At 41.1% G+C, this 26,446-nt stretch overlaps 1 protein-coding gene across 5 annotated transcripts in view; it reads right to left on the bottom strand.

Moving 5' to 3' along the window:
• Nucleotides 1-1,297: 1,297 nt before the first annotated feature.
• Nucleotides 1,298-26,446, bottom strand: part of hbs1l (HBS1-like translational GTPase) — a 143,297-nt gene continuing 118,148 nt past the window's right edge. For all 5 annotated transcript variants that reach the window (XM_055635958.1, XM_055635959.1, XM_055635960.1 and 2 more), the window contains 6 exons: nucleotides 20,806-20,910; nucleotides 15,472-15,562; nucleotides 13,219-13,327; nucleotides 9,446-9,546; nucleotides 3,600-3,744; nucleotides 1,298-2,015 (listed from right to left, as the gene is read on the bottom strand). In XM_055635958.1, coding sequence (XP_055491933.1) covers nucleotides 2,004-2,015; nucleotides 3,600-3,744; nucleotides 9,446-9,546; nucleotides 13,219-13,327; nucleotides 15,472-15,562; nucleotides 20,806-20,910 — 563 coding nt within the window. In that variant the 3' untranslated portion in view covers nucleotides 1,298-2,003. The remainder of the gene's footprint in view (nucleotides 2,016-3,599; nucleotides 3,745-9,445; nucleotides 9,547-13,218; nucleotides 13,328-15,471; nucleotides 15,563-20,805; nucleotides 20,911-26,446) is intronic.

The following is a 26,446-nucleotide window of genomic DNA, read 5'->3' as shown; positions in this document are numbered from 1 at the left end:
TGCTCCCATTTCCTCCCACATTCCAAAGATGTGTGGGTTTTGTGGGTCAATTGGCCTCTGTAAATTGCCCACAGTGTGCAGGGAATTCGTGCAAAAGTGGAATAACATAGAACTATTGTGAACTGGTCATTGATGGTCAGCATGGACTCTGTAGACTGTTTCCATGCCTTGTCTCTAAACTAAACTATGCTTGCTCTAGGAACAGCTCTGCCCAAAACGGTGAGAAATTGTAGAGTTGTAAATACAGCCAAGTCCATCACACAGACCAGGCTCCATCTACACTTCACAATACCCCGGAAAAGTAGCCAACATTATCAAAATCTCGTCCCACCACCGGTTATTCCTTCTTCTCCACATTCCCATTGGGCGGAAGGTACAGAAGCTTGAAGATGCGCACCACCAGACTCAGGAACAGCTTATTCCCCTGTGCTATTTGGCTTCTGAACGGTCGTTCCTTTGCCTATTGTACTGTCTGATTCATCTCCACCCCATTGCAGACATTGGACTCAGTCTATGGAACTGATGAGCCACAATGCTGAGAACTATGTTCAAAATATATTGAGAACTAACTGCAGGCTGTATCTTACTCTTTGCTCTACCTATGGTACTTGAGTTTGACTTGATTGTATTTATGTATAGGATTACCTTATCTGATTGGAAAGTATGCAAAACAAAACTTTTAACTGTACCTTGATATACATGACAATAATAAACTAAACCTTTATGTGTAGAGGTTAGTGGATTGCCATCAAAGATGTATATAATGCTCTCCTCCCCACCAAACAGCGCCTCAAGATCAATTATTGCCACCATCTTTCAAAACAAGGTCTGGGATCATATTTTGCATATTCCGCATATGCGTATGTTTTATCTAAATGACACTCAATGAGCCATCTGTGGAGGAGAGGACCAAAATATATGTTTTTCAAACATTCTGGGTTTCTGCACTGAACCATACAGGAAATTGAGAAGTGCCTAAACAGTGCATGAAGTGGCACCTTACATGGATAATTTAAAGTTTAGGAGCTCTTGGTTGGTCAATTCAAGAGCTTTTAAAAAGTCTACTGTACCAGACTAGAGCAACAAACTACAGGAATGACTATTCAGGTACTTAGAATCAGTACTATTATCAAAAAGGGACATCTGTATCAGAATGAAACTACTGTACAATGTGAAAAAACAAACCTCTTGCAGCTAAAACTGTTAATACTTTGAGCTGATATAAACCATGCGACAATTGCACAATCCTGTCGGAAGCATAAAGAAGGGAATAAAAGACGTTATTTGAGGTAAATGCTTTGCTTTAACCATATTTTATTCAGAACCGGCTTCAATGACTTGCACCTTGATAAATATTTTTGGAACACTTTCTACTGATATGAAAGTGGGGAGTTAGAGTATGACATCGGATTACCTGATGTACTGCAAATTAGTTTCCCCCACCCAACAGGGCTGGCTGTAAGTACGGTACTTACAGTTCCTGTCAATGACAATCTGTCAGTGTCAGCAGATCATCATAAATACACTGAGAAATCATGGCACGTTAATGGAGATACAAACAGGAGGCAGGCAAACAGATGTAGAATTTGTCCACTCTGGACCACTAAACGTTCAACCAGGTCTTCATGCAGACAACAAGTCGATATTTAAAAAAAAAATGCATTTTATGCACATTTTCTAGGATATTGATAAAAATCAAGAAAATCAATTATGCAGAGCTGCAGAGATGCTTGGCAGATGCAGTGCAACTGTGCTTGAGGAGGTATTGTTGGCAATATGAGTCAATACATTTAGAAGATCATTCCGTCAGTTGCTTTCTTGAATACAATATTGCAGAAGGGCTAATTCACATTAGTTGGAGTTCATTTTGGATTCTTATAAATTGCACTTTGTTTTGTCAACTACAGTTCCTGCAGCCTTTAGAATTGCAGGAGCTCATCACATTGACCAGTTCTTAATTAGGATGGAAAGCCGGTCGAGAAGTAGGAAATTCCTCTCTACAATCATTCTTTTATCTGTAACAAAGAGAGAAAATTGTACTTGTAGATTACTGAAGGACACAGAGAATGAAAACTTATTTCATGTTAATTCACTTAAAATAATTTTATAACTTTGTAATTCCACTTCAGTTTTAAAACCACTGAAAATACTTTTCAGTCTACAGAACTGAATCAAATAAGGATGTTATAAGTCATCAAGCAAAAAAAATAAAATTATGTCATACTTTGAGCCTTTTGACAAATAAATAAAGAGCTGCACATAATGGAATGAGTGACTCAGCTGCCTAGAAGCAAGTATGAAGAACAGGCGCTAAGATAGTGTAGAGAGGCAGAGAGTGCTAGCATAACTCAGCAGGTCACGTAGCATCTCTGCCGTAAAAGGATGAGTGATGTTTTGGGTTGGGACCTTTCTTCAGACAAGACCTGAAACATGACCCAATCCATTTTTTCATAGATGCTGCCTGACCTGCTGGGTCACTGCAGTGCTTTGTGTCTATCTTCAGTATAAAACAGCATCTGCAGTTCCTTTCTACACTAAGATTGTGTGCCACAAGGCTATTAAAGCTATAAGAATAGTACCCCAACAACTCAGGCATCTCTCCAGGATAGAAAACTGAATGAAAAATTAAGACATTTGTCCGAAAACCAGTGAACTAAAGTTTTATATATGACAAGGTCTCAAAATATTTCAGATATGAAAAAAAGACCTTAATGGAAAAAAGTAAGAAACCTAATGGAAAGAAAAGCCTGCTGAGGCCAACGTCTGTTCCGTGGGTGAAATGCGATGTGCTAATTAGCAGAAGCATACAAATATCCACCAATTTTCTTTTGGAACATGAACATCAACTATTCTAAATCTCCTATTGCCATAACGTGCCACGTAGAAAATGAATTATCTGTTGAGAAAGATTGCAAATTATGACCAATTAGGCAATAGTTAGTTTCTGTGAACAAGCACCCACTGAGCACTGCTCAGATGCTGCCCAAACTCATAACAACAGAACAGATTTCTATTTATAAAGATTCAATCTATTTATCTAGATTCAAGTATGGAGGAGAACAATGAAAGAATGCTAACTTGGCCCTCAGGCTTTCCTTTTCAAATAAAAAGGGGAAGTCCCCCAGCTATGAAGAACTGAATCAATTAGACTTAAAAAGGCTGTGGATGTGGAGAGGATGTTTCCACTAGTGGGAGAATCTAAGGCGAGAGGTAATTGCCTCAGAATTAAAGGACGTTCCTTTAGTCCGAGGAGATGATATGAAATTTCATTAGTCAGATGGTGGAGAATCTGTGGAATTTTTTTGCCACAGTAGGTTGCGGAGGCCGTCAATGGGTATATTTAAGGCAGAGATAGATAGATTCTTGATTAGTACGGGTGTTAGAGGTTATGGGGAGAAGGCAGGAGAATGGTGTTCAGGAGGGAGAGATAGATCAGCCATGATGCAATGGCGGAGTAGATTTGATGGGCCGAATGGCTTAATTCTGCTCCTATCACTTATGACGCTTATTGATGAAGATGATTTTCCTTTGCGTGAAACATAAATGTTAATACGATACAGTAAAAAAGGCCATATCCTTAAATTTCAATCCATAGTTACCTCAGTGACCACTCCTGCTGCTATCGTGGAGCCGCCGTAACGTAACATAAAACGACCCAGTTCTTTGAAGTCTTTGTAGAGTTCCAGAGAAACAGGTCTCTGGGTCTGCAGCTCGATCAAGGCATTCTGCCCTTTAGTCAAACATCTGAAGAGGATCATAATCAAAATATGGAAACAGTAAGATATCAGAAATAAGATCTTTGTGTTCATTAATCAAGATTGAACAAGATTCAAAATGTTTTCAGGCTGTCAGCCAGTCCCGCTGAGTTACTCCAGCTTTTTGTGTCAATCCATCATTTAGTTTAATTTAGTTTACTGCCATGTGTACCAAGGTACAGTGAAAAGCTTTTGTTGTATGCTAACCAGTCAGCGTAAAGACAATACTATTACAATTGAGCCATCCACAGCATACAGATACATGATACAAGGAATAACCTGAATGAGGGTTAGTGCAAGATAAAAGTACAGTACAGTTTGATCAACGAGAGTCCAAGGGTCTCCAATGAGGTAGATAGTAGTCACTACTCAGGACTACTCTCTAGTTGTAGGTAGGATGGTTCAGTTACCTGATAACAGCTGGGAAGAAACTGTCCCTGAATCTGGAGGTGTGCTTTTTCACACTTCCATACCTTTTACCTGATGGGAGTGGGGTGAAGAGGGTGGCCAGGGTGCAACTCGTCCTTGATTATGCTGGTGGCTTTGCAGAGGCAGCATGAGTTGTAAATGGAGCATATGGAAGGGAAGTTGCTTTGTGTGATGGTCTGGGCTGCACCCACAACTCTGCATTAAGAATTTTGACAATCAATCGGCAACTAATTTTATTGCAAGAATTTTTAGATTTTTGGAATTATGTTCTTCAAAGTAGATTTTTCCTGTCATTGATAATGAATGACAATAATCTTCTGATCTGTATGCAAAAAATTAATTTCATGGTATCTTGGTACAGTGACAATAAAGGAATCACTGAATTTACTCGTAACCGGGTGGTGCCGTCAGCGATGGCAGCCTCGCCAACAGTCTGTCTTTTCGTCTTTTTGGGTATTTTAGTGTGTTTTGAAAGTATGTATTAATGTTCTCTGGTTTGATTTATGTGGGATGTGGGAGGGGTGGGGGAGACTTTTTTCAACTCTTACCTTGCCGGAGATGCGGATTGTATCTCCAGTCGCTCTGCGGCCTATCATCATGGAGCTGGAGGCCTTGCTCAAGACTGACTTTGAGCCCCACCGTGGGGCCGTGGACTTACCATCAGAGCCTGCGATTCCTTGCCTGGGATCGACGCTCCAATGGATTGTCTGCGGATTTCAACATCAAGGAGCTCGCAGTCTCGGGTAGAGGCTGATGTTGGGAAGCTCCCAAAGTCGAAGACGGTTCGACCAGTCCCGACCTAGGGACCGACCGCCCGGCGCGGGGGAGCTGAGATCCCCCCCAATGCGGGAGCTTGATCGCCCTGACGCGAAGGTCCCGACCGCCGGCTGCGGGAGCCAAGATCGCCCCGACAACGGAAGGTTCGAGTGCCCCAACCGCGGGAGAACAAAGAAGGGAAGAAGATTGAACTGTTTTTGCCTTCCATCACAGTGAGGAATGTGGGAGTCGCTGTGGTGGATGTTCATGTTAAAAATGTATTTGGGTGTCTTGTTGCTCTTTATTGATATGACTGTATGGCGAATCATATTCCTCGTATGTTGCAAAACATACTTGGCTAATAAAGTATTTTTATGATTATGATTATTATGATTATGAACCTCTGCCTTTGCACAATTGGAACACATTGACATTGAAAGGTAAACCCATTGTATTGAGGTCTAAATGGAGCAATGATCTTCTGGAAAGCACCATTCTCCAATTAAATTAATAGGATTTTAGTAATACTTTGTAAACCAACGTTTGTGCCAAACATGTTGCCTAGTTAAACTGATCTCATATGTCTGCACGTGATCCAAATCACGCTATTCCCTGCATTTCCATGTACCCATATAAAAGCCTCTTAAATGCCACTATCATATCTGCCTCCACCATCACCCCTGTCAATGTGTTCCAATCCCCCACTACTCAGTGTAGTGTAAAAAAACTTGCCCTGCACATCTCCATTAAACTTTCCCTCTCTCACTTTATAGCTATGCCCTCTAGGTATTTCCACCTTGGGATAAGATTCTCACTGCCTACCCTATCTATTCCTCTCATAATTTTATAGACTTCCAGCAAGCCTCCCATTCAACCTTCAAATTTCCAGAAGAAACAATTCAAGACTGTTCAACCTCTCCCTGTAGCTGACACCCTCTACTCCAGGGATATCCCTGTCCAAAGCTTCCACGTCTTTTCTGTAATGGGGCGAGCAGAATTACACGCAATACTCAAAATGTGGCCTAACCAATCATATAGAGCTGCATCATAACTTCCTGGCTCATATTCAATGTTCCTAGCAATGAAGGCACGCATACCATACGCCTTCTATACCACCCTACTTGTACCGTCACCTTCAGTGAGCTGCCGCCGCGGTGAACCCGCCACGTGGACCCGCCTGGAAGGCCCGGCTAACCCGCCGTGGTGGACTCACAGCAGCCCACCTGGTGGGCCGGTAAGCAGACCGGCTGTGGGAGGGAGAGCAGAGCCTCAACGGTGGAGTGGGCCGCTGGAGGCCCTGCAACAAACTGGGGCTCGGCTGGACCGGGCGCCACTCCAAGAGATCGAACGCATGAACCAGACTGCCTTCAGTGGTGGAGCAGTGGCAGAGGACACCACGTCTACACTTGGCCAGGCCGACCCTGCAACGCCGCCAGGACAATAAACCTTCATGGTCAGGTGAAGAACCCTGCACTTACAACAACTGGGACTTGAAAATAGCACCATACTGGTGACTCTGGGTACTGTCTCAGTGTACTACCGCTATACACTTTTACTGTATCTGAGATGCTTATCTAATATGTACCCAAGTGCTTATGTATAGTGATACTTGTACTGAACTGTGTACAAAAATTAATTTCACTGTACCTCGGTACGTGCGGCAAATAAAATACCTTAACATACCATGAACTTGGACTTCAAGGCCTCTCTGCGTATCAAGCTGTTAATGGTCTAGTCATTAATTGTGTATTCTCCCCTTACGTGCAAAACCTCACAATTGATTTAGATATTCACATGCACCCCAAAACCAATTTATTTTGCAATTTATATTTAATGTGAAGACGCCGTATGTGAAAATACTGACGTTTCCATTGCCTGCGCAAGTGCTTCCAGATGTGGATGTCCCGTGAGTGTGCACAAGTGCAGAAGTCCTCACCTTACTGTCTGGACTTTAATTGCTCCAACAAAGAATCTGGAGTTGGTACTTGAACTGTTTCACTACTCCAAGGAATCCCTTGGGAAGTGTCTTCATTCATTTGAATTAATTAAGTTTAGTTTAGTTTAGTTCAGAGATACAGCGTGGAAACAGGCTCTTCGGTCCACCAAGTCCGCACCGACCAGTGATCCCTGCACATTAACACTATCCAACACACACTAGGGACAATTTACACATACACCAAGCCAATTAACCTACATACCTGTAGGTCTTTGGAGTAACTACTTAGTTAATCTTATTTATATTATAATATTTACTCAGTGTTTTGCTTGATTTATTTTGAAATTTGGAACCTTTTCAAATGAGAGATACATTCAAATACTTTGACATAATTGACACCTAGGCCAGTATGTATTTTCTACCTGTCTGCTTGTGTTTTTCATTTTAGCAGGGCTGGTACCTGTGCATTCATGCCTCTGTGGCCCTGCAGGGCTTCACCATGGATGAATTGGACAGCCTCAGTCAAAAGCCTTGTTACTTAAGCATTGTTGAATGTTGCTGATAGTATAAAATCTTTCAAAAAAATTGTAGTCTGATATCACGTCAAAGAAAATTATTGGTTTGCATATCAGTATGTTGAACATTAAGAGTAAATGAACTCTTTAAAATTTTCAGTAGAAATCTAGATTATTTCATTTAGTATAGTTTTAGTTTAGAGACATGGCGCGGAAACAGGCCCTTCAGCCCACCAAGTCAGCGCCGACCAGCGACCCTGGCACACTAACATTATCCTACATCCACTCGGGACAATTTACAATTATACCAAGCTAATTACCCTACAAACCAGTACTTCTTTAGAGTGTGGGAGGAAACCGGAGCACCCGGAGAAAACCAACGCAGGTCACGTGAAGAACGTACAAACTCCGTAAAGACACGCCCGTAGTCAGGATGGAAGCCGGGTCTCTGGCGCTGTAAGACAGCAACTCTACCACTGTGTCACTGTGCCGCCTTTTTCAAAATCCGAAGGACAGCTACCATTGCTAATTGCATGTATTCAGCTATAATGCAGCCATGACCAGCAACTATGTAGGAAAGCCAAATATGCTTTTATTTTTGCACTTTTACCAAAATGGAAGAATGCTTTTGAGCAGCAGCGCCTTACCTTCCTGAGGAGGCTCAAGAAAGCCCACCTGTCCCCCCGGATCCTGACCAACTTTTACCGCTGTACCATAGAGAGTATCCTGACCACCTGCTTCACGGTATGGTACAGCAGCTGCACTGCTGCGGACAGGAAGGCACTACAACGGGTGGTGAAAAACGCGCAGCACATCATCGGTGCCCCGCTCCCTGCCATGGATGCCCTCCACCGAAAACGGTGTCTGAGACGGGCTGGGAAGATCATCAAAGACCCCTCACACCCCAACCATGGACTGTTTGCCCTCCTCCCATCAGGGAGGAGGTACAGGAGCCTCAGGTCACGTACTAGTAGGATGAGGAACAGCTTCTACAATAATACAATTACACTGCTGAACTCGGAGTCCCGCCGATAGATTTCTCTGGTCCCTCCGTCCCCATTGTTTAATTATTATGTATTTTTTGATTATTCTGTATATTCTCTCTTTCTATTTTTTTTAATTTCTTTATGCACAACTACTACGGACTGACGCCAAACTGCATTTCGTTGTACTCATACTTGTATTTGTGCGATGACATTAAAGTTGAATTGAATTGAATTGAATTGAATTTTTTGTAATGATTCCAATTAGACAATTGTTTCCTTTTGTGGAAAGAAATCTATAGGCAGCACAGTGGCACAGTTGGTAGAGCTGCTGGATCACAGCGCCAGAGACCCGAGTTCAGTCCTGACCTCATGCGCTGCCTCTGTAGAGTTTGCACATTCACTGTGGGTTTTCTCCAAATACTCCTGTCACCTCCCACATCCCAAGGACGTGCGGGTTTGTAGGTTAACTGGCCTCTGTAAAATGTCCTTGCGCATGGGGAGTAGATGCAAAGGTGGATGATTGAGGGTTGGTAAGGGCTTGGTGGGTCGAAGGGCATGTTTCCATACTGTATCTTTTAATCAAAGTGCAGGTCGAGTATAATCAAAGATATCTGCATACAATGGCTGGTACCAGCAGGATTATTCAATGCAGGGTGTAAATTAGATTAAAATGCAATTATTCAATTTGCACTTATACTTCAGTTTTTAACTTCTCTACATGAAATGTTATATGACCAATTCCAATTTCACACTATTCCACCAAAACCTCAGCTCTAATTTGAGTGGGAAAGTCCCAATCTCAGTGCTGCTAACAACAATGATACTGAAAGGGTTGCATGCTTCAGAACTGGCAACTATTAAATGGACTCATAACTAATGTTGGAAACAGTACAATTTCTTAATAGGCAGTGAAATTCTAACTATTACCCAATTATTAAAATAGAAAAAAATATAGAAAAAAGAACAATTTTAAGTCCAGGACTGTCAGATATATCCAGTTACAGGAAAAATACAAATGGTCTGTTAGGGATAATAATTAAAAATATATACATTATAAACATTGCTTACTTTGGTCTTTTCTTCAGCACTTCCCCTGAACTCTTGTGCAGAATGCTCACCAACTTTCTGATTGAACATGGTTCAGTTAATGTTTGGTAGTGTAACAAAACCTGTTGATAAAGGTATTGTAAACTTTAACTTCATCCCACAGCAGTAGGCATATACATATTTTTGAAAGAAAAAGCATAGAATCGCACAGCAGTGAAACAGACCGTTCAGTCCAACTTATCCATTCTGACCAAGATGCCCCATCTCTAAACCTTTCCTATCCACTTAGCACATTGCATTCTGTTTTTGTTCTATTTGAGGAAGTTCGCCTTTAGTCAATATATCATCGCTTCTCAGTTTACTCAATATTTTTCCAATGATTGATAAAAAAGCACGGTTTCAAACTCATTACACGATGAATGATACAAAACATAAATGCGTCCATAACCAAGATTTGAGGAAACTGAGGTCTAAGCCTAATGATGAAAGCAAAGGTTTATTAATTTTGGGAAAGAGAAGCGAGAGAAAATAAATCTCCTTTAAATTCTGAAACCATCAAAAGTCTGTTTAAGAATCAGCAATTTAGTGGACCATTCAGAGGCTGATACCTAGAATTTCATCTTTAATTAGTTGTAATGTTTCTTAAATATTACAACTAATTTTAGCAAAACACAGTTAAAACCATTTTAAAAAAGCTCTTAATTGTTATTTTTCCCAAAACAAACATTTTTTTTCAAACTGTCCTTGCATTGAACAGAGAATATAGAACCAAAAATACACAATGTGCTGGCGTACCTCAGCGGGTCAGGCAGCATCCCTGGAAGATATGGATAGGTGATGCATCAGGACCCTTCTTCAGACTGTAGGGACCCCGCCCAGATCATCACCTATTCATATCTTCCTGGGATGTTGCCTGACCAGTGGAGTTACTCAAGCACTTTGTGTCTTTTAAAAAAAATAAACCAGCAACAGCAATTCCTTGTTTCTACATAGATCCAGAACCAGGGACCACAGTTTAAGAATAAGGGATAAGCCATTTGGAACGGAGATGAGGAAATACTTTTTCATACAGAGAGTTGTGAGTCTGTGGAATTCTCTGCCTCAGTGAAGGCCGGTTCTCTGGAAGCTTTCAAAAGAGAGTTAGATAGAGCTCTTAAAGATAGTGGAGTCAAAGGATATGGAGAGAAGGCAGGAACTGGTTACTGATTGTGGATGATCAGCCATGCTTACATTGAATGGTGGTGCTTGCTCGAAGGGCCAAGTGGCCTACTCCTGAACCTGTTGTCTATTGTCTATAGTACAGCACAGAAATAATATGTGCCCAACATGATTTCAGGTTCAACTAATCTTCTCTATCTGCATATGATCCATATCCCTCCATTCCCAGCAAATCCATGTGCCTCTCTGAAAGCCTCTTAAATATCATTATCCTGCCACCACCCCTGGCAGCACGTTCAAGGCACCCAACATTCTCAGTGTAAAAAGCCTGCACTGCACATCTTTAAATTTTGCTCCACTCACCTTTTGCAAACATTGCTATTCACATCCCGCCAATTTTTGCCATCTGCAAACTTGGAACTTTATTGCTCAAAAAATCTAGTGACTTAATTATTTGTACATCTGAGTTATGCTGAATAAATATCCCAAGGGTCTGCATAATTGACTTAACAAACAGAAAACTACTGATATCAATTCACATCATGAGATAATAAAAACAGCAATACTGTAAACGGAGCTGGTCAGACAGCATCCGTGGAAAGAGAAATAGTTAATATTTCATGTCCAGGATTTTTTATCAGAGAGAAAGCATGCGAATTGCAAGATGCAGAGAAGGTGAGGAAGGAAGAGGCAGAACAATGAGAATACCTCTGATTGAGTGACTCCAAATGACTTATTCTGGCAATTAGACACCTATTAAGCTTCAATATTTGTGCTTTTGTGTTGCCAACATCCTATTTCGTTTTGTTTAGAGATAAAGCATGGAGACAGGCCCATTCCAACTATCGCTGTTATCCCATAGAACAGAGTACTTATCATTTTATATACTTCTAACAGGTCTCCCTGCAACCTCTGGCATCCCAGAGAAAAAATTCCAAGTCTGTTCAACCTCTCCTGTGGCTAATACTCTCTAATCCAGGCATCATTCTGGCAAACCTCGTGCACCCATTCCAAAGCCTCCACATCTATCCTGTGGATAGACACAAAATGTTGGAGTAACTCAGCGGGAAAGGCAGCATCTCTGGAGAGTGACATTTCGGGTCAAGACCTATCCTGTAATGGGGCGACCAGAACTGGACATAATACTTTACATGGGGCCTAACCAAAGTCCTATAAAGTTGTATCATGACTTCCTGACTCTTATATTCAATGCCTTGACCTATGAAAGCAAGCATATCATAAGCCTTCTTTACCACTCTTATCTACACGTGCTGCCTCAGTACATCAATGTTGTTAAAGGTCATGCCATTCATTACATTTGACCTCCAATAGTCCAGTACCCCACACTTGCTTGGATTAAACTCCATCTGCCATTTCTCTGCTCATTTCTGCAGCTGATCTATATCCTGTCGTATATATCGAGAGCCTTGCTCACAGTCCATGACTCCAGCAATCTTGGTGTCATCTTCAAACTTACTAATCGACCCGTCTACATTTACAAGAAAGTCATTTATAAATATCAAAAAGAGCAGAGGTCCCAGCACAGATCTTTGCAGAATTCCACTGATCACACATCTCCCGCCTGAATATTGTCCTTCCACCACAACCCTGTCTTCTGTCAGTAAGCCAGTTCTGAGTCCACATGAACAAGTCACTGTTAATCCTTACGTTTTAACCTTCTGGATCATTTTACCATGTTGGACTTTATCAAATGCCTTACTAAAATACATACAGAATAGTGAAAGGCTTAGATCGAGTGGATGTGAAGAGGATGTTTCCACTAGTGGGAGAGTCTAGGACAAGAAGTCATAGCCTCAGAATTAAAGGACATTTCTTTAGGAAGGAGATGAGGAGAAATGTCTTTAGTCAGAGGGTGGTGAATCTGTGGCATTCTTTGCCACAGAAGGCTGTGGAGGCCAGGTCAGTGGATATTAGAAGCTGCATCCTCTGCAGGGTCAGAATTGAGTTTTGATCATCCAACACTTAATGTCATGTAATTTGATTATTTATGTAGTGACGAAAAAAGGTGGTGATAAAGCAAGGTTGTGTGACAACAGTGTATACCTGGAAACAACCTGGTGTTGCCAAAGGGCAGCAGGTGGATAAAAAAGGCGAGAGGAGGGTGAATAGGGCGGGAAAGGTAGGGTAAATGATAGATCTTTGAGGAACACCATAGTTAACACTGTAGGCTTGGGAACAGAAACTATCATCGGTATATCAAAGGTCAGGCCTTCATCTATTGTCCAGAGTAGGGGATTCGAGGACTAGAAGACATAGATTCAAGGAGAAGGGGAAAAGATTTAATAGGAATCTGAGAGGTAACTTTTTCACACAAAAGGTGGTGGTTGTATGGAACAAGCTGCCAGAGGAGATGTTTGAGGCTGGGATTATCACAGAATTTAGGAAACAGTTAGACAGGTACTTGGATAGGACAAGTTTGGAGGGATATGGACCAAGCGCAGGAAGGTGGGACATGTTGGCTGGTGAGGGCAAGTTGGGCCGAAGAGCCTGTTTCCACACTAAACCCATGCATATAGATTAAAACACAACCTCAAATATGTAATCTGTGCTTCCAGGTGCAATTCTAAATTGCAAATTCTAAATTTATGTGGCAGAAGAAATGAAAATGCACTTACTGGTAAACCTTGAGTGATTGGAATTTCAATATTGAAAATAAGAACTCTTGCTCTAAACCTTGTGCATGTTTTTATAGGAGCTTTCTGATCACAAAAAATACATCCCACACTAGAGGGGAAAAAAATAAAAGACATGTCAGCAGAACTTGACAGCCTCAGACTGCAATTGAAAACAAACAACATTTGTAATTTATCCCAATGTGTTGCCAGAAATTGTCATTTTACATTTTATGATCAATTATGATTTTATTTAGGAAGGAATCAGATATTATTACAAAAAAAACCTTAACACTTTGTCCCATCCACATTTCTCTTTCCCAGCATTCTCCCTCTCTACTCCAGTCCTAAAAGGGCCCCAAGCCAAAATGTCATCTGTTCATTCCCTCTGCAGACGCTGCCTGACACTAGCACCTGTGTTTTGCTCAAGATTCCAGCATCCGCAGTTCCTTATATCTCCTGAACACTGATACTTAGATCATCTATCATACTTAAGAAAGGCACAAACAGCAGGAATAACTCAGCGGGACAGGCAACATCTCTGGAGAGAAGAAATGGGTGATGTTTCGGGTCGAGACTCTTCTTCCGCCCACTTAATGGTTACACTGCTTTATATTAAACACTCAGAATGAAAGTGCTGGTGTGTTTAAAGTTGAAGAAATAATCTGAAGAAGGGTCTCGACCCAAAACGTCACCTATCCTTTTCTCCGGAGATGCTGCCTGTCCCGCTGAGTTACTCTAGCTTTTTGTGTCTGTCTTTGGTGTAAACCAGCATCTGCAGTTCCATCCTACATATTTATACTTAACTTTTTTTTAGGTGGATATTAGAAGTTTTATCATTCTCAGGGCTTCCAGAAGTCTAGCCAGAGTTCTCTAATCCACGGTTCCCTAATCCTGCCAGTTTTGGCCCTTCACCCCAAACTGGAATACGTTCTACCTACACTTTCTCTGTCAACCTTTTAAAACTCTCCCACTACTCCGATGACCCTTTACCTGCAAACAACCTTGTTCAATTAATGTCAGCAAGTGTAGGAAGGAACTGCAGAACCGCAATTATGCAGCATCCCTGGAGAAAAGGAATAGATGATGTTTTGGGTCAAAACCCTTCTTCAGACTGAGAGTTAGGGGAGGGAATCGAGCAATATGTTTATAGTTTATGTGAGAGTTGGTTCTCCAACCTAAAATGTCAACTGTTTCTTTTCCTACAGTTGTGACCTGACTTGCTGGGTATTTCCAGCATTTCTCACTGGTCAATATTTGCTTGGTTTTTAATAACAACGTTTCTTTTGCATTATTTCAGAGACTAATTTTCACAATCAATGTCACTACAAACCTGGATAAAAACAAAATGCTGGAGTAACTCAGCGGGCCAGGCAACATCTCTGAAGAGAAGTGGGTGATGTTTCAGATGGAGACCCTTTTTCTGACTCAATGTTTGATGTCAGCAAGTTCCTGTCTAATGGCTTAAAGTTAACCTTTGAGTAAAGATTCCAATATTGTTCTTAACGTGACATAACAAGTCAACTTTTGCATTAATTGGTTCCAACGCCCCTTTGATAGTTGTTGCTAATAGGAGCTGGTGTTCTATCCGCCCCAAGTTGATTAAGTCGAATCATTTATCCAGTTCATCATGTTTGTTGTTACCGTGCAAAATGTAATTTGCTATCCTTTGTGACTTTTTTTCAAACGTAATGTTCACTTTGTATCTGGTTAAAAAACAAGCCTTTCAAACTAACGATTTAAACTTCCTTCCAAAACTTTTTAATTTCCATTTTTGTCCCCCTTTCCTTTTTTGACCTTGTTCTCACCAGATGCCTTGCTTTTTGTTTCTTTATTCATCCATCATGTCTGGCTTGTTGGAGACACAAGAGAATGCTGATGCTGGAATCTTGAGTGATAAACAAACTGCTGGAGAAACTCAGCGGGTTGAGCAGCATCAGAAGAGATAGGGAATTGTCAATGTTTCAGGTTGAGATTTTGCACCAGAACCTGCTGCATGGTCTTGACCCAAGACAGCCACAATTCTTTTCCCACACAGATGCCGTTCGACCCTCAGCAGTTTATGTCCTGTTTGTTCTCGCTTCTTAGAATATATGTTTTAATGCAGTTTTGAGAAAAGTGTACATTTATTGAAAGCAGGAAAAACCCAATATATACTTTTCACTGCACTGTTCATGCGAATGGAATGTTGCGGTACCAAAGTAAAAAAAACAATTGACACCTTAGAAGGAAAATTTAAATCAAGCAGAAACTTACTTTATTTTTATAATATCCACGCCAGTGACAGTGAGAATGACGTGGTCTCCTGCCGCAGCCCAATCGAGTGGCTCCTCATGCAAGGTGATTCCTGGAAGTGAGTAAATTTGTAACCCCCATTGTCAGCTTTTTGAGTTATGATACGGAATGCCATATGAGTGAAACGTGTATTTAAAATTGTTTTTAACTTTGGTTGACACCAATCTGAGTCATAATTTCTCAACATGAATGAGCAGTATTGAGGTATGCAACGATCATTACACAGCATCCTGTCTGTTCCGATCTGACATGAGAAAAGCACATCGGATTTGCAAATGTTGCATAATGCTCCCAATATGAATTTGAAAGTGGTCAAATTCATTACCAAATTCTGAACAGTTCGTGAAACCACTTTTTGTTCGTTAGTCTGTTTTTCACATCTCAGTCGTTCTTACGCAGCGTTTCCTGGCTGATATTCAAGACAACTTTTCTGTTCTGTTTTTCATTAGGCCAAACTGTTTGCAAGTATCATCTTCCAAGTATGTAAAAAAAATACCACTAAACGTTTTAATACATGCGCGTTTATGGAGCTATGGTACAAATGAGTAACCCCAATGAAAGCTCACCACTTTTAATACGAAGTGAATGTGCACATTACCACACTTGATACCACAAACCTCACACCGTTAATCACTAACCATTATTAGACCAGCAGCAAACCTCTTTAAAGTAAGTACCTTTGATATCCACTTGTATTTAAATCTACATTATTAACAGATAATATAATTTTTGGATATTTAAATAATATATTTCTGACTCCTAGATTTTTCAAGCAGCTGCTATTACTGGTTTTGGATGGAAGTGCTTCAAATCCAAGTGGGCAAAATATTGATTCTGTTTTGGAAAATTAATAACATTTAACTAAAGCTGAAGTGTAAATCTTTATGATAACGTTAATTGCTAACAAATTACTCCAAATATTTTGCCATACAAAGACTGGAATTATTCAATCTTCTTTTTAATCCAGTTATCCACCTAAAAGATAGATTAGTCCACATCCTTATCATTCATATTTCTTAAATCATTTGGACCAGTTTCAAATTCATATTGGAACAATTATGCAACATCGCCAAATCTGAGACACAAGAGACTGCAGATGTTGGAATCTTTCTGTTGGAGGAACGCAGAGGGTCAGGCAGCATCTGGGGAGGGAATGGACAAGTCATGTTACGGCTCGGAAACCTTCACCAGACCGATGAAAAGTCTGACCCCAAACATTGTTTTCCATTCATCCCCAGTTGCCACTGGACCCGCTGTTCCTCCAGTATTTTGTGTATCGATCAGCAAATTCAATTTGTTTTTATCATGAAAGCTGGAGTAACTCAGCGGGACAGGCAGGAAGAAGGAATGGGTGACGTTTCGGGTCGAGACCTTTCTTCAGACTGGAGAATCATGTCATCACGTTGGATCAGTGCAGACAAGATGCCGTGTAATGATCATTGCTTGCTACGGATATCAAAAATAAGAGTTAGATCAGGAACAAGCCACGTGGACTTCAGGCCCACTCTACCATTCAATAAAATTGAATTGAATACTTTATTGTCACATATGACAAGTCACAGTGAAATTCTTTGCTTGCATACCCAAGGTATGAAAATAGTCTTCCATAAAGGGGCTTACAAAGTAACAATGTACCCCCTTTGTTCTCCACCCCTCCCCCTTCCACACAGCGATCCCCCCACACCAGGTCCTCCATTTTTATAATATTCACACTGAAGCATCACCGAAACATCACCCATTCCTTCTATCCAGATGCTGCCCGTCCCTTTCTGTGTCTATCGCCTGGTCCTCCATCCTGCGACTCAAGCACATCGATTATCGATTCCAGCCTTGAATACACTCAATGGCCAAGCATCAATAACTCTCCCAAGGAACAGTGAATTCAAAAAGTTTGCAATAGTCTCCACACTGAAATGTCTTCTCATTTCAGTCTTAAATTATCATGTGACCACAGCCCTAACTATAACTTTCAGCGAGAGCAAAAAACCTCTCGCAATCTACACTGTCATTTTCCGCTTGGAATCTGAAATGGTTCATTGACAGGATATAAGTTCTAGACTCTAGCAAGTTTAAGCTAATTTTACACACACTCTCCTTAATCCAAGTCATCAGTCTAGTTGATGCATATTGCAGTACCCAAATGCCAAGTATGTCCTCCTTTAAGTATGGAGACTAAACTGTATGTTGTACTCTTTAGATATCTCACAAAGTCCAATGCGACTTATATTTCAACTCCAACTCTTGCAATTAAGGACAACAATCAAGAATCAGAGGACATAGGTTCAAGGTGAAAGGGAAAAGATTTAATAGGAATCTGAGGGGCAACCTTTTTCACACAAAGAGTGGTGGGTGTATGGAACAAGCTGCCAGTGGAGAAAGTTGAGGCTGTTTCAGAAACAGTTAGACAGATACATGGATAGGACAGATTGGACTCGTGTAGCTGGGACATGTTGGCCGGTGTGGGCAAGTTGGGCCGAAGGGCCTGTTTCCACATTGTATCACTCTATGACTCTATACCATTTGCCTTCCTAACTGCTTGTTGTATCTACCGTTTACTTTGAACCCCATGAACCAGCACAGCAAGAGTTTCATCGTATATGTACTTCACTGCACGTGCATATGACACAAAACTTGACGACTGTTTGTACACCTACATTTACTCATCTTTTCATTGTTTAAAAATGTTTTGATTTTTTATTTCTCCAAATCACAGCTTCCCACATTATACTTCACCTGCATCCTTCCCTGTAACATTGGATAGGTACATGGATAGGAACGGTTTAGAGCGATATGGTCCAAATGGGGCAAGCTTAGATGCAGTATCTTGGTTGGCATGGACGTTGGGCTTAAGGGCCTGTTTCCGTGCTGTATGACTCTATGACTAGGAATAGTACACTGACCTGAAAATAACCCATATATTCCAATCACGTTTTAGGCTGAAGCTGCTGTAAATACTAGCAAGATAGAACCCAGAATGATTTGCAAAGTGTTCCGTAACTGTGTATTTAATGATGGATCACCATTTTGGAATGGCCAGTCCACAGTTCTGATGTGGTAAAATTGAATCAAGGGTGATTTTCCACATCAAAAGTGCTATTCAGCAGGTTACTCGTTAAAATAAACTCTAATGTACAAATAATGTAATTCTGAGATAACTCAGCCTGATAGCTATGAATGGAATCAACTGTGATAGAACTGACAAAAAGGTACGTCAAAAAAAGTAATAATGAAAGCTGATTAAGCATTGTGATAGCACAGCAGTGCGATTTAACCCCAACTGGTTCAGCAATTTCCACAATCAACACTTCCTAGAATGGTTAAAGAATCAGCAACAACCATACTCAGCAGCTCACCACAAAGGAATGCATAATCCGATATATAATCGCTGCTGCTAAAAGGAACTGAAATGACAGAGACATATATGCATGTATACTCCACTAAAGATTTTAGCTTTGAAAATATTGGTGATGTTAAATAACAACGCACTTCTCTCACATTTATATGAAACACAAAGAAAAAATGTGTTTTCTTAGCCTGTATTTCCCACTTCCAGCTAACTAACATAGTGCAACCTTCTGTGGAAATGACTGAGATGACTGTGTTTTCCTGAACACAATGAATTCACAGTGTGTGCACTAGATTACCGTCAAAATTAAAAACACAAATGCCGTGAAGTATTCAGACATCAGAGAACAATGTGAGAAGGTACCAAGCCATTGAGGGGGGATCTTATAGAAACTTACAAAATTCTTAAGGGGTTGGACAGGCTAGATGCAGGAAGATTATTCCCGATGTTGGGGAAGTCCAGAACAAGGGGTCACAGTTTAAGGATAAAGGGGAAATCTTTTAGGACTGAGATGAGAAAAACATTTTTTACACAGAGAGTGGTGAATCTGTGGAATTCTCTGCCACAGAATGTAGTTGAGGCCAGTTCATTGGCTGTATTTAAGAGGGAGTTAGATGTGGCCCTTGTGGCTAAAGGGATCAGGGGGTATGGAGAGAAAGCAGGTACAGGATACTGAGTTGGATGATCAGCCATGATCATATTGAATGGCGGTGCAGGCTCGAAGGACCGAATGGCCTACTCCTGCACCTATTTTCTATGTTTCTATGTTTCTATTCAGCCACGAGAGGCTGGAGAGCACAATTCCTGACATTTATTTGGGATTCATACCCAAAAGGGATGTCTGGTAAAGAAAAGATCAGGATTTGCCTCAGTGCCACAGTTCCGTTTCAATGCTGTATTAACATTGATGGACATAAAAGATGCTTGCTGAACTTATCAAAACATGTCCATGCAAACGCACACATGAATAGCAGAGGTTGAACTTTACTCTCTGTCTGCTCTAAATTTTGTGAATGAGCAAAAACGATCTGATCAAAGTGTAAACAGAATTCCACACTGATCATTAAAGGTATAGTTGCCAAATAGACAAAGTTAGGCAAAAACTCTTTGTTGGAAATGTAAGGGAAAGTAATATACAAACAAGGACAAATCCAACACCATAACGTTATTAGCTACTATAAGGAAATTACAGATTTGACTATAATAGAGCTAAAATAAACATTAAGAGATTGTTTGAAAAGCTGCACCAAATCGTATTCTCGGGTGAACCATGGCTAAAACAGTTCACCATCAAGAGAAAAGCAAAGTGTCAATTGTCTTGAAAAAAAGGTAGGTGATACCAATGATTTAAGTTAAAAATTAAATAATTTACAGAGATTACATACATCCATCTGCGCCTTTGTAAACTCTAATAATTTGCCTTTCACCTCAATTAATTTTAAGTGCTTTACACCTGCTACTGAATATTTTCTTGCATGAATAAAACAATTGCACACTTATTACTTGCACTAAGTATGCAGCCATGTATACTTCTCATCAAGCATACAAGAATGCTAAATTATAAAGCTCAGATGCACATATTTTTTGAAATTCAATTACCTGCTTGAATTTGATCAAATAAAATACTTTGAGGCCATTGTTTCAAGTTAATCTTTTAATACGGGTTAGTCATACAGCTGTCAAAATTTGTATTAATATAATGTAAAATAAAGTTTCACTATAATTAGAAATCATTTTATTCATTATTTCATCCTTGCTTTAAGCAAAAATTATAGTGATGTCCATTTATACTGATCCCAGCATACTACCATAATTTGTTAATTATCCTGAACAACAATACAAATATATATTTATAGCACATGTATAATTCCAAATATTTGCTTATTATTGTTACCTACTCAGGAAAGAACCTGTTGGGGCCAAACAAAAATAAAATCAGTAACACGTACCTTTAACTGTGCAAGTTTCATTTGGAGGCACCGCCAGAACTCGATCTCCAGTTTGAACATATCCTGCTTCAATTTTACCTGTAACATTGAATCCTGATCCTTGATCTGCAAAATTAGAGTTATTGTGGTATAAATAACCATGATCAGTAAGAATTGAAAGTAACCTTCTCTATGCTATAAAATCATTTTTTTTTCCTTCAAATTCTCCATCCTTAAGTCTTTTTATTGAGTTTAGTTTAGAGATACAGTGCGGAAGCAAGCCCTTTGGCCCACCAAATCCATTCCAACCAATAATTACTCCATACACTAGTTATATCCTATGCTCTAGGGACAATTTACAGAAGTCAATTAACCTACAAACCTGCACGTCTTTGGAATGTGGGAGGAAACCGGAGCACCCAGAGAAAACCCACACCATCATAGGGAGAACGTGCAAACTCCGTACCTGTAGTTACTATCGAACCCAGGTCTCTAGTGTTGTAAGGCAGCAACTCTGCCACTGCGCCGCCCTACAAGTATTACACAAGCCGTTATACGGATTTCGTCTTCTTTACCAAAAATAGTTCCTCTGACCAAGCAAAGCTTATTGGCATATGCACAAGTAAGGTGCCATACAGTGACAATGAAAATCTAGCTTGCAGCAGCATTGCAACTACATGGAGAGACAATACACAAAAACATACATTACACACACATCGCACACAATTTTGACAAGATAATTAAAAGAAAAAGACTGTGCAAAAAAAACAAGAAATTAGATCAAGATTTAACTGACAAGTGCGGTGTTGTCATTTGAAAAGTTAAACCAGGGTAGGACTTGCACAGTAAATAGTAGGGCACTGGAGAGTGTTTTAGAACAGATACCTGGGGTGCAGGTATATAGATCCCTGAAAGGTAGTCAGGGTGGTGAAACATGTGTTTGGTACACATACTTTCATCTCTCAGGGAAAGAGTAAGAGAGTTGGGACATCATGTTACAACAGTACAAGACCAGATACAGGAATGATGTTATTAAGCTGGAAAGAGGTCTTGAATTACGTTGAGTTTGTTGCCATATGCACAAGTACAGTGAGATGCAGCAACTCATACAAAATATTGTTTTCAGCATCCAAGTTAAACTAATATCCTCTGCCTGCAGTGATCCAGAGCCTCCCATTTCCTTGCAGTCATTTACCTATCTAAAAGCCTCTTAAATGCCACTATTGTGTCTGCTTCCACTATTATTCTTGACAGTAATTTCCAGGAACCTACCACTCTCTATGTAAAAAAACTTGCCATGTATTTTTCAAAACGCTCCCCATATGACCCTTAAAGCAATCCCACAACTATTTGACATTTTTACCTTGGGATAATAGTTCTGTCCACCGTATCTATGCCTTTTATAATTGTGTATACTTCTATCAGGTTTCCCCTCAACCTTTGATGCTCCAGAGAAAATAATCCAAGCTTATCCAACCTCCTCTTAAGGCTGATAGCCTCTTATCTAGGCAGCATTCCAGTTACTACCATTTTAACTGCCCTTCCAATCCTCATACTGACCATTCCGTCCTTAGCCTGATCCATTACGAGTTAAATCACGCACAAACTGGAAGAACAACCACATCCCTACAATCAGGATGAAAATAATATTCCCAGTTTTTGAGTAATACTCTCCCTCTTTTCCCTGCCACCCTCCTACTCGGTGTGCATACATTTCTCCCGCTATCCTTGTACCTTGTTTCTTTTTCAGGTATGCACTAATCTTGGTGTCCCATATTTCCCTTTTATCCCTCTTTTCCCCCTCCCTTCATGCCCTTCCACACATAGAGTGCATTCAGAAAGTATTCAGACCCCTTCACTTTTTCCACATTTTGTTACGTTACAGCCTTATTCTAAAATGGATTAAATTCATTTTTATTACAGGTGCGCAACCTTTTATCCGAAATTCCGGAAACCGAAAAGCTCAGAAAATCGGACATTTTCGGTCCTGGAAAAAAGGGAGGGTATATTGCCCGGGAGAGTAGGAATCCCTAGACCTAGTACAGTGAGCGTCTACCAAGGGTCGCCCGGAGAGAGGTTCCGCAGTCACCTCTCCGGGTGACCCTCGGTGGATGCTCACTGAACTAGGTCTAGGGATTCACAAAAATGTTGGAGAAACTCCGCGGGTGCAGCAGCATCTATGGAGCGAAGGAAATAGGTGACGCTTCGGGCCGAAACCCTTCCTCAGACTGCCCTAGCAGTCCCCCCTATCAGTCTGAGGAAGGGTTTCGGCAAAGGGAGGGGAGAGAAGGGAAAAGAGAGAGGAAGGATCTGCCGGACATGCTGTGTGTGTGTGTTTGTTTGGCGGAGTCTGAGGGGAGAAGGAGAGAAGGGAGAGAAGGAGGGAAGGGAGGGAAGGGAAGGAAGGGAAGGAAGGGAAGGAAGGGAGGGAGGGAAGGGAGGGAGAGGTCCAGCGGCGGGAACGGATGCTTGGGTCCGGGCGTGAGCTGTGGCCGAGGTTTGTAAACGTTGCTGGAACCCCCGGCCCGGCCCTCCGTGTATTGTTCACCACGTCTTCCTGGAGAGAGGGGGGAGGGCGGGAGCCGAGGCTGCGTGCGTGAAGCACGGCGACTAGAGGGACGGGAGAGCTGCCCCGGGAGCGTGAGGGCACCTCCCCCTTCTCCATTCCCCCCTCACACCCCCCACCCAATCTACCCCTTTCTTCCCCCTCTACCTCTCTACTCTCTCTCGGCCCGCAGCGATCTGCCGGACATGCTGTGTGTGTGTGTGTTTGTTTGGCAGAGTCTCAGGGGAGAAACGCCGGCACTAAGAGCGAGCCAACGTGCGGACAGAACGGGCAAAAGCAACAATCATAGGTCGGAATAGGTGACCAAAGATCTTTGTAGGTGACATTTCGGGTCGAGACCCCTCTTCTGACTGACTCAGGGGAAAGAGGAGCAAGAGCTATGGACGGTACTAAGGACAAGTGAATGGAAGATATGCCGATATCTCCCGTTTCCCTTTCCCTTGACTATCAGTCTGAAGAAGGGTCTCGACCAGAAATGTCTACCAACGCCGTTCTATGAACGTTGCTTTCGTCCGTCCATCCACGCTGTCGCTCGCTCTTGGTGCCGGCGCTTCTCCCCTCATGGCAGCTATTGAAAAAGTCAACCCGAAATATCACCTATTTCCTCCTATTATAACGTATTCCTCATCAGAGATGCAGCCTGATCCGCTGATTTTCTCCAGCCTTTTGTGTCTGCTTCGGTTTAATCAGCATCTGCAGTATGTGCCGTTTAAAAAGTACAAGGCATGTGCCGTTTAAAAAGGAAGTGATAAAAACCATTTAACAACACCTAAACTGTTCCCCCGCAACGCTGCGAGAGGCATAATTGAAGTCGGGTCGGGGTTACTGAAATGACGGAGGTTACGCTCCGGTGCGGACTACGCATCAGTTCATTGTATTTCGCAGGAGTGGACATTCTTGCGCGCTATAAGACCCTAGCTCCAATTGATTTGATTACTCTAGCGCGGGTCCCCCTTAGGCGCGGGGCCCAATTGGGAGAAATAGCTCCTATCGGCTAAAGGCCGGCCCTGACCGGGGTAACTGCGAGGATCGAGGCGCAAACTCGCGACCTTGCGGCCACGAGCCAAGCACTCTACCACTGAGCCACATGTTAAAATCTACGCTAAAAACCTTCCGTTCGGAAAACCGAAAAATCCCGAAATCCGAGAAGTATCTGGTCCCAAGGCTTTCGGATAAAAGGTTGTGCACCTGTATCATCAATCTACACACAATACCCCATAATTAAAAAAAGCAAAAATAGGCATTTAGAAATGTTTGCTACCTAATTTGTATCTATCCCTCCGGCTTTACATGTAATTCTTTCACTTCTTTTCTTATCTGACATGCCTTTGTCTCCTTTTCGCCTCTTGCCTTTCTCATTTACTCCACCCATCTGCTAATCACCACCCACCCCCCTAATGTGTATCCACCTATCACTTGCCAGGATAGGCATAAATATGTTGGAGTAATTAAGCAGGTCTTGCAGCATCTCTGGGGAAAAGGAATAGGTGATGTTTTGGGTTTGAACTTTTTTTCAGACTGAGTGTCACGCCAGGCTTTTCCACATCCCTCACCTCTCTTATCCAACTCTTCTCCCACTACTTCATTTGTCTGAAGAAGGGTCTCAACCTTAACTTTTGTCTGTCCATTTCCTCTACAGATGCTGCCTAACATGCTGAGGCCATCCAGCATTTTGTCTTTTGCTCAGTATTCTGGTAAACCTCTTCTGCACTCTCCCTAAAACCTCCACATTCTTCCAATAATGGGGTCACCAGAACTGTATACTTTTTTCTCACAGTGTATGCTATTTTCTCACAGTGTATTCTGTGCTTATCATTGTAATATCAGCAAATCTGGCCGCTCAGTCTATTCATCAAGGCATTGATATATATTGTGAACAGATGACTCGGGCATTCATCACTATGGATCTCACCAGTTAGTTTTGTCCATCTGAAAATGCACCATTTATCATAACTCTCAAGATGAATATAACCATGAACTCTTAACTTGCATAATCAGCCTTTTATATGAAACCTTAACAAATGTTTTTGCATATCCAAATTCACCACAGCCACTAGTTCTCATTTTTCCATCCCAGTCATTGCATTCTCATAGATCAGAAAGTTGACAAACATTAACTCTGCTCAATTGTGTTATGGTTTTCCAAATATCCCATAATTATTTCCTGAATGATGCACTCCAGCATTTTACAAATGACAGATGCTTGATTAACTAGCCTAGAATTTCCTGCTTTGTTTCCTGCCTTTGTTAAACAGCTGTAGGTTTCAAATACACTGAAGCCTTTGCAGAATCTAGGGAATTTAGGAAGATCAAAAGACAAGGTATCCACAACTTCTGCAATTATTTCTTTGGACCCGTGTTTGCATGTTATTAGGGTCTGGTAAGAATTTAGCCCCTTTAGTTTGTCCCCACTATGAATTAGACTGGTTAAAGTGTGCTCCTTCATTGAAGAAAAATACACAATATTTGTTTAAAGTTCTGCCATTTCCAGATTTCTCTAGTTTCGTGCTTGGAGATGAGTATTTATCTAAGCCATTTTCTTCCTTTTTATATACATGTAAAAATTCTTATCCCCTTTTTTTTTAATATTTCCTGCTCATTTGCTCTCTAAATCTGGTCTTCCTTTATTTTTTAATCTTCCTCATCTGGTTTCTAAAGTTCTCCCATTCTTCAATCTGATCACTGACATTTTGAAAATTATGTCTTCATTCTTGGATGACAATTGAAATACAGATGAAAATATAAATATATTAAACCTAGAACATAAAACAGTACAGCTATGTAACAGGCCCTTTGTCCACAATGTCTATGCTGAACATGGTGCTAAATTAAACTCATATCCTCTGAATGCACATAATCCATATCCTTCCATTCATTCTCTGCATATCCACGTGCCTATGTAAAAAGCCTGCCCTACACAACTCCTTTAAACTTTGCCCTTCTTACCTCAAAGCTATGCCCTCTTTGATATTTTCTTTAAAGCTATGCATTCTAATCTTTGACACGAAGGCAGTATATGACAAGAATGAGGTTGCAAATACCATCTGGAACCAGGCTGATTACAAAATAATAAAAAGAGAAGTGAGAACACAGGAA

The sequence above is a fragment of the Leucoraja erinacea genome, chromosome 5 (assembly GCF_028641065.1).
Source record: "Leucoraja erinacea ecotype New England chromosome 5, Leri_hhj_1, whole genome shotgun sequence".
Classification (NCBI taxonomy): Eukaryota; Metazoa; Chordata; class Chondrichthyes; order Rajiformes; family Rajidae; genus Leucoraja; species Leucoraja erinaceus.
Note: the sequence above shows the minus strand (reverse complement) of the source record. Positions and strands in the feature narration are given on the sequence as shown.